At 33.7% G+C, this 13,746-nt stretch overlaps 1 protein-coding gene across 2 annotated transcripts in view; it reads left to right on the top strand.

The window, feature by feature from the left end:
* LOC123564827 (uncharacterized) overlaps nucleotides 1–13,746 on the top strand; it is a 105,985-nt gene that overhangs the window by 33,581 nt on the left and 58,658 nt on the right. For both annotated transcript variants that reach the window (XM_053552412.1, XM_053552422.1), the window contains exon 5: nucleotides 41–162. In XM_053552412.1, coding sequence (XP_053408387.1) covers nucleotides 41–162 — 122 coding nt within the window. The remainder of the gene's footprint in view (nucleotides 1–40; nucleotides 163–13,746) is intronic.

The following is a 13,746-nucleotide window of genomic DNA, read 5'->3' on the forward strand; positions in this document are numbered from 1 at the left end:
ATCTTGATTGAATTTCTATTCCTTTATTATTTATTCGTAGATCTGGAGGCTGATTTGGAGTGCCTGAAGAAATGGTTGGATGGAATTGAGGACCATCTGAGGTCCCAGATGACAAGTTCCTGGCAATATGAGGAGCTGGAAGGGGTGCTTAATGAACACAAGGTATGTTCTTTGTACATAGTTTACATACCAATTACCACTTGCTGGCGGCTATTTGGATAAGAATATTGACAAGAAAATGGCTTAGACAAAAATCTAGGTAATTTAATAAGTCAGTTTCCTCAACTTTGAGAAACATGTTCATTTATCTTTGAAGTCATTGTGGTTCAGCAAACTGAACTAAACCTTTTGATGTTTGAGAATAGGTTCATAAGAAGTAAGGTTTAAATGACACCAGACATAGAATTATGAGCCGCACCATGAGAAAACCAACATAGTGCATTTGCGACCAGCATGGATCCAGTCAGGATCCATGATGTTCGCTAACGGTTTCTCTAATTGCAATAGGCTTTGACAGCGAACAGCAAGGATCCTGACCAGACTGCACGGATGCGCAGGCTGGTCTGGATCCATGCTGGTCGCAAATGGACTATGTTGGTTTTCTCATGGTGCGGCTCAAATTTGTTTCAGAATCAGCGAGTGAATGGAAGTTTTCCCTTTTCATTTTGAAACCATTACTTCAATCAATATACTCAATGGGAGCAAAAAATCAAACCTGAATCAATAACACAGAACTGTTAAAGCTATGTGTGTGTGTGTGTGTTCGGGTTTTAACGTCTTTTTCAACAATTTTTCAGTCATATAAACGACGGAGTCTAGCAGGCTATGTATCTGATACATCAAATTTCACTCCTTTCTCCAAAAAAGCAACAAAAAAACATAAACCTCTTATAGAGCAAAAACATTACAATGCTGTTTCAGGGAGGTCTTGTTAATGCTTAAAAAAACATATTTTAATCATGGTTAATTGCAGAAGGTTAGACAGAAGTCTGTACAGTTTGTATAACATGATGACCCCTGGCTTACTTGTAGGCTGGTTCTTATATCCAGATTGAGTGAATGTGCCAGTTATAGTCAAAATAAGCTGTTTATTGATATGATTACCAAGCTACCAGGATTTGGTTCAAAACTAATCTATAGTTTACTTCATACATGTACCTCCTGGTACTTCGTAACTTTAACTTTGTAAACTTTGGTCCAATCTTCTGGATCTTTTAACTATGATGTGTGTTCTCATTAAATATTTGCATATCTAAATTACTTAGTGATGTAATGACTGGAACAGCAGTAAAATTTCAACTGATGACCACAAGTTTTAGCAGTCACGCCTCATTTAATGACATCACTGCTTACACAGTGTTATGAAATTTATCTCGGGTTTGCAGATACATGATATGTCATCATTGTACATGTATGTAATTTATTGCAGGTGTTAAACAGATCATATAGCACATTTTATCATTTTCATGAATTTATAATGTCAGATTGCTCTACCCAGGCAGCCCAAACAATTAAAGCCCGCCAAATCCTTCTGCTTGACTGGAGAATTTTGGGTGCAGCATTCAATAAAATTGAACCAAAATCATCATCTGTGAAATCCATATTTATGAATACATTTATATTAGTGTTTATTGAAAACTATGTAACCATGAAAAAATAAAGTTGCTGACAAATCAGTCAATTTTCTGAAGAGGATAGTTTTTGGTAACAAGGGAGCTAATCCATAAAATTTTATATAATTTTCTTAGCAGAGTAACCTAGCTTTGTTTAACAGGGGAGAGAAATATGTTATCATCAGATGGTACTTTGTAAAGGAGTTTTCTCCCATATAAAAAAAAAATGTGTCTCTAGAAAGGGAAAAAAAAAATGGTGAAAGAATCTCATTTTGAATGGCCAGTACATTAGTAACAACAACAAAAAACACCAGAAATAGTTTTAAGCATGTTTCTTGTACTGTGTATCTCAGTGAAATATCCAGTATGGAATCACAACTCTCAGTGTGAACATTTCTATTCCTTAATTAGAAAATTATAGAAAAAAAGAACCATGATGAAGTATCATTACTTATTACCCTAGGCAACAACATTATGAATCAGTATAACAGAACTAATTAGTATTACACATGATCTGTCTTCTTTACTCTCCAAGGGTACAGTCAAAAACAAATTTTTACCTCAGGTTATAGATAAGTGAAAATTTTAAGACTTGCGAATGGAAAGATGTTTGCCCATTATACTGAACCAGAAGACCTATACATATGTTCTCTTGTAAATAGACAATGTTTCTAAAGTAATTTTATAGAAGGCAATGTTGTTGTTTTTGCAATAGAGTTCCACCTTGAGATTATTAAAGTTTTTTCTTTGTATTATATATGCATAGACCAGTATTATATACTTATTTTAACCACATTAAAGATTTATCTACAAAATATGTACTGCAGAAAGCTAAAAAAAGTCAGAGGGTGAGGGCTAGTGGTCAAATGGAATGCATGAAGACTCTGGCTAATTAACCAGGAACATAATTTTCCGAAGAAATAACCTGCAAAATAAATACTCAGATTTGTTTTGTTTTCAAATTGCACAAATGCAAATATAAGGTAAAAGAAAAATTCTGAGAGTGAAAAGTTATTGTAACAGTTCCAATTCCTATTCTTTTTGCCTTGCCAATTCTCTAAAATAGAGAGACCGTATGTTCTGAATTTCTTCAAATCATGGATGCATTTACTGCTAGGTCTCACCTTATTTATCTCCCTTTAGTTGTAGACATGTTTTTTAACTGTATACAGGGCTTGAATGTTCTTAATATTTTATTTATATGTTATTGCAGCCATAGTCCAAGACTGGTTTTGTGCCTTAAGAGATAAGTGGTTGTCGTTACCATTTTTAATGTGAACCTTTAAATTAATTAAGAGACCCTCATGCTATAGTGAAACTTAGTAAAGGGTACAAATATTTAAAGACATTTAATGAGATAGAACAGATTCTTGCATTTTTAATTATTTACATAATATTAAAAATCCTTGAATAGCTTCCAAGTATAACAACAACAACAGAGTGACACAACTTCCTCATTGAACTGAACAAAAAACAACCTTGAATATTTGATATTCATGCAACACTGCATTAGATGGATGATTAATAGTGGTTCTAATTAAAAGGAAAACAAAGAAAAATCAGTAGTTTATAAATGTGACACATGTTACATAATCAATACTGTTTCTCTTTCATGTATCACCATAGCAACTAAATGTTTGTTGAGAGGAGTTCACCTGTATTTCACTAGACGACCTTTCTTGCAAAATCAATATTCTTGCAAAGTTTATTAATCTAATCATTTGCACTGGTTCAAATTAACAAAACAATGGTTGTGAATTATTGACTATGCTTTCATGAAGTGTCATTTTAACGGAACTTTAATTTCTGGAAAAACAACATCTGTTTCCGTATGTCATGTGACTTTAATTAGCCAATGGCAACCAGGTAATTGGTTTCTAGAAAATTCTGAAAGGATTCGATTTTTACCTGATCAGATAATTCTTTTTAGTATGATTAATGAGAAAAAGTAAATAAATTATAGTATAATATTTAAGGTTTGGGGTTGTTTTTTTTACAAATTGTATGAAATGAACATTATTTACTTAATTTGCATAGTTGATGACTAAGGTATCCTAGCTTTATCTTTCAACATTGTTCGAAAAGTTTGCATTCAGAATTTGATTCATACCTAGAAATAATTGCTGAAATTGTTGACACTTCTTTCCAGTTACAGTTTAGTATAATTTATTTCATTTTTATTTTATCTTCTGTATGTTTACTTATTACATGGTTCGCACAGGCCATGAAAAGTTCTTGAATTTGATGCCTACTCCTTGAAAACTATTTGAATTTGGTAACAGTGAGAAACTACTTGAAAACTACTTGAATTTAGGAAAAAACGTACAAAAGATGGCAAATAGTCCTTAAATTCGTCGGGTGCGAAGTGAAAACGGACAAACATTATAAACGGACCAAAATAAACTAAAAAACGACAAAAAAAAAAACAACCGTTACCGCCATTAGGGCCTGCCACAGAGTTGGCGATAGTACGGTACGGTACTGTACTTTACGGGTTTTATGCTCTTTTAAGTAATTGTCACACTGTAATTTATCCGCGATGTGTTGATGGTCATTTTTCCAGGAAGAAAAACATGAATTCTAAAAAGTACAATTGTGTCTTTTCGCAAAAGTGGCTTACTGATGACAATTATAAACATTGGCTACGGGAATTCAAAGGCGAAAAACGAAAATGCCTTTGTGTTTTTTGTGACAAGATAATCAACATGAGAAAGTGCATTAAAATCACATTCCAGAAGCGAAAAACATAAAAATAGCTGTGCCATGAGAAGTTGACTGAAACAATTGATGCTTTTTCGCTCCTAAGCATGTAAGAGAGTCAACACAGGATATAAATAATAACGACTTGACAATACCGCCCCGCCACCACCTACTGTGAAAACTGTGCCAAAATCGTTTAATTTTGTCCTAAATTGGATTTAAATTGGTTATTTCATGTCTCAGCAACAGTGACATTGCGCCCATTTTAGTCCTTGAAAATGGAGGAAAACTACTTGAAAACTCCTTGAAAACTACTTGAATTTTTTTTGGGAAGGTCTGTATGAACCATGTATTAGTTGATAAGCAGCTGAAATTAAGTCTCAGAACAGGTGACAGTAGAAACAAAGCCTAGCTTAATGTATTTGTATGTCACCAAGTTATACATATGGTAGTTTTGCCCAACATATATGCTCCCTTCCTTAGAGTCACATTGTTTTGGTACTGTAAGTTCAGCCACCAGTCTGTTTGTCTGCTTTGTCTGTTAGCCAGTCGGTCCATGGATAGACCATTTGGTTCCAGATCAATAACTAGACAAAGCTTTGACCAACAGCGGAAAACTTCATAGGATTATTTTCTGTAATCAGTAAATGGTCTCTGTAATTTTTGGAGTCAGTAAGTCAAAGGTCAAGGTCAAAGTTACTTCAAGACTGAAACAGCCTTCGATCAGTAAGTCAAAGGTCAATGTCACAGTTACCTCAAGACTGAAACAGCCTTCAATCAGTAAGTCAAAGGTCAAGGTCACAGTTACCTCAGGACAGAAACAGCCTTTGATCAGTAAGTCAAAGGTCAAGGTCACAGTTACCTCAAGACAGAAACAGGCTTCGATCAGTAAGTAGAGAATGCTTGGGCCTAAATCTGCTTTCAAACTTCAAAGAATGATGACTTGTGGTCAATAGATAAACCCATCGTTTGGGGGTCATTTGGTCAAAGGTCAAGGTAACCAGACAGATTTGATGATTGTACTGAAAATGGTTTCCGATGACTGAAGGATGCTCAGTTTGCAGCAGAATGGAATGATGTCCTTGGCCAGTAAATGACTTTTAGTGTTTACTATCATTTGTAACACACTCTCGAGACAGAAATTAATATTTACCTCCCGGAGGAAGATATATGTGTTTTACAAAATCTCTTGTTATTTTATAAAACATTTTTTATTATATTTTGTCCAGAAGCCTCATTTATGTAAATTGCTTTTTATTGGCTTCTTTATTTAACAAGTGGTCACCCTGGAAGCTATATTTTGGTTAATTTAGCATTAGGCGTGCTATAAATAAATAAATCAATAGCCTCTTATGGAGATTTCGGTCACACAGTCTTTTCTGTTACAGCGGAAGAGCAAAATAAATCAGTCTTTTAGAAAAGAAATAAAGGTTTAAGAATATTCATAGATTTTTGTTGAGACCGATTCCTTGTAGGAAAACCTCAATCTGTAGAATCATCACTTTTGAAAATTTGATGAATGTTTGTATTTTGATAAATGTAAAAAGAATGTTTAGGTTGTTCTTTTGTAAGGAAATTCTTATTAAAGCTTTCTCATATGGTTGTAGAAAGCACTTTTTATTCAAGTATGCATACAAGATAATCATAGTTACGAAATTGTTCCAGAAACTGTATTTATTAATGTCACCTGCCGAAGTTAGCTTGTGTACTTGGTACACAAGACTTCCTGTCAGACGTTTGTATGCTGGTGTCCAGAGGATCAAGGCACATGTTTTGCAGGATAAGTAACTGAAAATACACTACATTTAAGGTTATTTGTTCCCCACAGTCTGTTCATGTGTGGAAGCTGTATGTTGCTTGTGATACTGGTCAAAAGAATCCTGGAACACGCGTAAACTTACAACGTTTGACTGAATTACTGATATAAAACATTTTTTATAATTACAGGAGCCCAAATGTTGACTATGCACCTGCACTATAGAATGCTTTCAAACCAAAATATATCATACCTGTGTCAACTTGTCTGTCAGTAGGATGACTGTGTGGCACAGTTGATAATGTATTGAGGTGTTTTGCTGAAATTTTGGATTTTGTGCATAAGAGTGTGTGTGGATTTGAGAACACTTCATTGCACATAATTTGTGATTTGTCGATAATTTTTCTAATGAATTGCCTTACGGATTTTTTTACCAAAGTTGGTCTAAACATAAAATCCTCACTTGAATATTATCAAACATATAGAAATGGTTGTAACTGTCAACTGCTCAAAAGAGCAACTATAACCTTCAAACAACCACTGGAATCTTGTTGAATCTTTAATTACCTCACTGATCTCTCAAATATATATAAAGGGAATATTGGGCTACATACCCAGGTGAGTGGTGTAGGGTGATTTTGGTTCTCTTGTTTAACCTTCAGTACTTATCTCAATAGCTTTAATAAGGTTTCAAAGTCAGCCTACTATTGCTTTGAAATTTAATTTATTGGAGCCAAAATAAGTTTGCCGGATACTAAAATATGGAGCTGAAGTAGGTTTAATTTAAGAAAAGATCGGTTTAGGATTTAAAACGGATTTGCCTTTTTGACTTAATGTAGCTTTTAGATAAATACCGGGTACTTTCTGGGTAATAATATTATTTTATTTAACAAAAATTGAAAAATTGAAAAGAGCTTGTACGTGTTTTGTATTTTTTCCATTGATAAAATCTATAAAATTGAAGAAAGAAAGTAAATATTTGAGGAAAAGATTGAAAATGTCAAATTTTAAGCTCCATGTAAATATGTTTTGGGTGGGTCTTTCTTTGATAAAGCCATAAAAAACAAAAACTGAAGTATTTTATGTAAAATGACATGTTTAAATATTTTGTACCACAAGTTGCATGTCTCAATACGTTTGAAAATGTAATTAAAATATTCTTTTTGATCTAACAGTTACAGCAACAGCTTTTAATTTTCTAAATTAAGTTCAAATGAGAATATTTTGTAATTAACTGTTGTTTATTTGTTTTATATTATACATTACAAGTGATAGTTCTTTAAGCAATTGGTATCTTGAGGATTCTAAATTAATAAAGTGGCAGAGGTCTTGTCCTGAAGGCTTTTGCCTTGTAAATTAGAATTGTATGAAACAAGGTACAAGGCCATTGTAGCCTAATTAAGCTAGACCTAATAATACTTCTCAGCCATAGACAGTGAGTGGGGAAACAAACATGCACATGCATTAACACACACATATATATGGTGTTCTGCTTTGCGTGTGCCCATATATATATAATATATATTCACACACAGGTCTATATAAGTGTGCAATATATATAGTATTATTAGTTACACTGCTTGTTGGTGACAGGATACCTTTGCTTTTTGATGATTTTACTAAAACAACATCAACTTGTCAACGGTCAAGGTCAATCGCGACTGTGCCATACAAAGTTACTGTTCTTCTGTATAATTTCTACTCACTTCACGAACCTAAATTAGATCGGAAAAATTAGAGCGGCAAGAAAACACTATTTTTTTTATCTCGGAAATGATATCTATAGCTTGGGCTTATAATCTGACTTGTTTTAATTACCCTAGCGGTGCGGCAGCCATTTTGTTTTTAATCAAATTTCAAATCTGTAATGTACTAGCAGGATATGGAATATATCCTGTCTCCACGTGACGTCTGTTGACCAATAGAAATGCAAGAATCTTGTAGGAGGCGAGATAAAAAAATATATACGTGGATGTATTATTTATGCATGCACGCACGTATGTTTTGAAATGTGCATGCTCAGGAAGCAGACTTAAGGCCCATAGGTATAGACGAATAAAGTGGTCAAATACCTTATTATAGTTGACTTGTACAGACTGATTGGAAGCAGATACACCCATCTTAATAGAAGGGCTAAATAAAGGGCTAGTGATTATACACACCTTACAGTAGGTAGTGATCAAGGTTAACATATAGTTATTGGTATAGTGATCAAGATTAACTTACAGTTGTTCATAGACATAGACAGTTGGGATAGTGATCAAGATGAACTTACATTTGTTCACAGTCATAGACAGTTGGGATAGTGATCAAGATTAACTTACAGTTGTTCATAGACATAGACAGTTGGGATAGTGATCAAGATTATCTTACAGTTGTTCACAGTCATAGACAGTTGGGATAGTGATCAAGATGAACTTACAGTTGTTCATAGACATAGACAGTTGGGATAGTGATCAAGATTAACTTATAATTCTTCACAGTCATAGACAGTTGGGATAGTGATCAAGATTATCTTACTGTTGTTCACAGTCATAGACAGTTGGGATGGTGATCAAGATGAACTTACAATTGTTCACAGTCATAGACAGTTGGGATAGTGATCAAGATGAACTTACAGTTGTTCACAGTCATAGACAGTTGGGATAGGGATCAAGATGAACTTACAGTTGTTCACAGTCATAGACAGTTGGGATAGTGATCAAGATGAACTTACAGTTGTTCACAGTCATAGACAGTTGGGATGGTGATCAAGATGAACTTACTGTTGTTCACAGTCATAGACATTTGGGATAGTGATCAAGATGAACTTACAGTTGTTCATAGACAAAGACAGTTGGGATTGTGATCAAGATTAACTTATAATTCTTCACAGTCATAGACAGTTGGGATAGTGATCAAAATTAACTTATAATTCTTCACAGTCATAGACAGTTGGGGTTGTTAGGATAGTGATCAAGATTATCTTACAGTTGTTCACAGTCATAGACAGTTGGGATAGTGATCAAGATTATCTTACTGTTGTTCACAGTCATAGACAGTTGGGATAGTGATCAAGATTAACCTACATTTGTTCACAGTCATAGACAGTTGGGATAGTGATCAAGATGAACTTACAGTTGTTCACAGTCATAGACAGTTGGGATAGTGATCAAGATGAACTTACATTTGTTCACAGTCATAGACAGTTGGGATAGTGATCAAGATTAACTTACATTTGTTCACAGTCATAGACAGTTGGGATAGTGATCAAGATGAACTTACAGTTGTTCACAGTCATAGACAGTTGGGATAGTGATCAAGATGAACTTACATTTGTTCACAGTCATAGACAGTTGGGATAGTGATCAAGATGAACTTACAGTTGTTCGTTGGGATAGTGATCAAGATGAACTTGCAGTTATTCACAGTCATAGACAGTTATCACACAGGGGAGAGTGACCGCACATTTCACTGGCATATACAGACCTCACCTTTTCAGCAGAGTTTCAGTTCTTATTCTGTTATTTATCGAAGTATGTTTGAATGTAGGTTGCTTTATACTTTTCTTGCTCAGCTCACCAGTAGCGTTTTTTAGCTCACCTGAGCACGAAGTGTTCAAGGTGAGCTTTTGTGATTGCCCTGTGTCCGGCGTCAACAATTTGACTCTTGCACTTTAGAGGTCACAGTTTTGGCCCAATCTTAATGGAACTTGGTCAGAATGTTACCCTCAATAAAATCTTGGTGGAGTTTGAAACTGGGTCATCTGGGGTCAAAAACTAGGTCACAAGGTCAAATCAAAGGTAAAGCTTGTTAACACTAAAGGCCACATTTATGACAGTATCTCTATGAAACTTGGTCAGAATGTTAATCATGATGATCTTTAGGCTAAGTTCGAATCTGGGTCATATGGGGTCAAAAACTAGGTCACCAGGTCAAAAAATCAAAGGAAAAGCTTGTTTACACTCTAGAGGCCACATTTATGATCATATCTTAATGTAACTTGGTCAGAATATTAATCTTGATGATCTTTAGGTCAGTTTCAAATCTGGGTCATGTGATGTCAAAAACTAGGTGACCAGGTCAAATCAAAAGTAAAGCTTGTTAACGCTCTAGAGGCCGCATTTATGACAATATCTCTATGAAACTTGGTCAGAATGTTAATCTTGATGTTCTTTAGGCCAAGTGCGAATCTGGATCAAGTGGGGTCAAGAACTAGGTCACTAGGTCAAAACATCAAAGGAAAAGCTAAACTCTAGAGGCCACATTCATGACTATCTTCATGAATCTTGGTCAGAATGTTAACCTTGATGATCTTTAGGTCAGGTTTGAATCTGGGTCATGTATTGTCAAAAACTAGGTCACAAGGTCAAATCAAAGGAAATGCTAGTTAACACTCTAGAGGCCACATTTATGACCATATCTTAATGAAACATGGCCAGAATGTTAATCTTGAAGATCTTTAGATCAGGTTTTAAGCTGGGTCAGGTGGGGTCAAAATCTTGGTCACCAGGTCAAATCAAAGGTAAAGCTAGTTAACACTCTAGAGACCAAATTTAAAGTTTGAAACTCATGAGAATTGATCGAAATGTTTGTCTTGATGACCTCTAGGTCAAGTTCGAATCTGGGTCATGTGGGATCAAAAACTAGGTCACCAGGTCAGATCAAAGGAAAAGCTTGTTAACTCTCTAGAGGTCACATTTATGACTGTATCTTCATGAAACTTGGTCAGAATGTTAATCTTAATGATCTTAAGGTCAAATTCCAATCTGGGTCAGGTGGGGTCAAAAACTAGGTCACCAGGTCAGATCAAAGGTAAAGCTTGTTAACAATCTAAAGGCCACCTTTATGACTGTATCTTCATGAAACTTGGTCAGAATGTTAATCTTTATTATCTTTAGGTCAAGTTCGAATCTGGGTCATATAAGGTCAAAAACTAGGTCACTAGGTCAAATCAAAGGAAAAGCTAGAAGCTAGTTAACACTCTAGAGGCCACATTTATGACCATATCTTAATGAATCTTGGTCAGAATGTAACTTAGATTCTAACTTATCAGGGGTTAGAATTAGGTCAGGTGAGTGATACAGGGCATTCAGGGCCCTCTTGTTTAAAAAAAAAGAATCTAGGATGCCTCTTGTTTAAAAAAAAGAATCTAGGATATAGTCAGAAAATTAAAATCTAATTGACTATTGTATTGTCATGACAACATCCTTGACATAACATAATATGTGCCATTGTTTCAAACAATATTTTATCGTCTCCCATAAAACAGTTTCAGGAGGTGCTATATTTCAGTTCTGCAAATGGGATTGGTATTCAGGTAGCTATAAAAGGCGGAAAAAAGTTTTGTTGAATAAAGCTTCACTTTTAATATTGCACGCTAAATTTAGAAACCTTTTAGACATCTCCTTTATGACGATAATAATATCATGGGACTCATGTTGGAATTAATTACGCAGCTTGCATCACTGCATCTATAACATCAATATGGAAAGGCAGTTTCATTATGATAGAAAGCGAATGACATTTGTGGTCATTATGTACGGTTATTTTTAGATGGCAATTCAAGGACAGTTAATGAACTTCTGTTTATTACATTTTGAACAGGAACAGTATGATTTTGATGACTTTTATAGACTGATTCAAATTTTATTACAAGTGCCAGAGGCCAAGTCATTGATGGTCATCATTTATCAAAGTCGTAAAAAGATGAACTTTTACCAAATATGGTCAAATGTAATTTAGATATTGCATATAATTTGCAAAAATTACTTTTGCTACCAGTTTTACCATATAATAGTTTTATAATTCTTTTGTTTACAATTTTTGGCTAAGATGTTTTTTTTTATATGAACACAAAATCTTCTCTTGAAAAGCAGCTTCAACTAAAAACTATTGAAATAAAAGGACTAATAGTATAATATAAACCACATGTATAGGTACAAAATGAAATTTACAAAATTTCATATGCAATAGAAGAACTATCTTGACCAAATTATATAAGTAAGATTAGATTTTATAAACAATAACTAGGAACAATAATTATCATTTGTAAGGTTATAAAATGCCTTGATTAAAATCTTTGATAGGGATACACTTATATCCGAATCGCGTGACAACTTTGGACAGTTGTAAATTTCAGGCTGATAATAATCAGTAAGGTGGCAAATCTTTTTGTCATTAATTGTTCTAATGACAAACATTGTTAAACGTATGACATTAGCATAATTTGCAAAGAATCGGCCATTCTACTATCCATATTTTGTGGATAAAAACCACCCAATTAGAAAAAGATTGAGACCTTGAATTTTATATGCCTTTTTTAGGTCCTTGAGGACAAATGCATCAACCAGTCATAAAATTTAGGACTTTTTGTTTTTATCAGTTTTATCAGATGATGTACATGAGTTGTCTGCATATTATGATGTTTAAGATAAACTTCGTGTTCGTGGACTAGGACACTTTTTACTGCTGCCAGATACATTTTTCAATCTAATTGTGTTTAGATTGAATAGATGTACAAATTATGAGAAATTATAGAGGGAATAGGTAAAAAAAATAAATTTTGACATTTTTTTTATCACTGTTGCAATAGTACTGTTGCAAATGGTAAGTTGGACCAAAGTTTCTGTTTGAACAGAAACAATTGTTATTATAAGTCTTTTCAAACCTTGATGTTATGTTTACATATTCAGTGATAGGTATTTGAACTTCCAGATTTGTTTGAAAAAAATTAGATTGAATTTACAATTTCACACATACTTACCAAATTGAGTACTTATACATTTTCGAGCGGACTTGAACAAACAGATTGTTTCTTATTTGAATTGCTAGAAAAATATTTGTGATGCATAATTGAGTTTGTAATAATAAGTTTGTGTTCTTTAGTTAAAAAGCATTAAGTACTGAGCGTAATATTTGACCATAAATTGTAACCTTTTAAATCTTGTATTTATACTTTAACTATACGAGTGAAATAAGCGTGTCTCAGACGTATGTTTAAATTGTTATTTACATGTAATGCAGAAGTATTTCCCTGAAGGCAGTTGTCTTGCCAAATATAGAAGATGAATAAAAGTAACGAGTATATATACATATAATGCACAACTCTTAGGAAAATCAATGTTATATATACCAGTAATAATTGAACATCTTTCACAAGACAAAGTTGCCCAATCGTGTTGTACAAAATTATTGTATTGACCAATCAGACGTGTTGTTACATTGTCGTCTGCTACAGTGAACGTGTGATAGTGGGATATCTTTCGTTTGCTGGTGATCTCATATATACGACAGCTGTGACAATTTTTTTTGCTAAAACTTTTTGGTTTTTTTATGTTCATTTAGATTGATTTTTTAATGTGAACTCGCATTGTTTTCATCACATTTGACTTAAACATTATCATATTCATTGGAGTATTCTTGGGATATATTAATTTACTCATGGAGTTAAAGTAGCTGGTATTATATGACAATTGAATCAATATAGAAGTATACAATATATCACATATCTAATTACAAACTGAGTGATTTATAAAACAGGATTATTAACTTGCTAGGTAGGTATTTTTATGTACGTAGCTATATTCTAGTCATTTTTAAATTTTTTTTTTTTTTTTTTTTACATATATACGATGGCAATCTTCTGTAGTAATGTAACTGTGTTGCAAAATGTCAAAAAATGTCTTAAACTTTTTC

Source organism: Mercenaria mercenaria, chromosome 1, assembly GCF_021730395.1.
Source record: "Mercenaria mercenaria strain notata chromosome 1, MADL_Memer_1, whole genome shotgun sequence".
Taxonomy (NCBI): domain Eukaryota; kingdom Metazoa; phylum Mollusca; class Bivalvia; order Venerida; family Veneridae; genus Mercenaria; species Mercenaria mercenaria.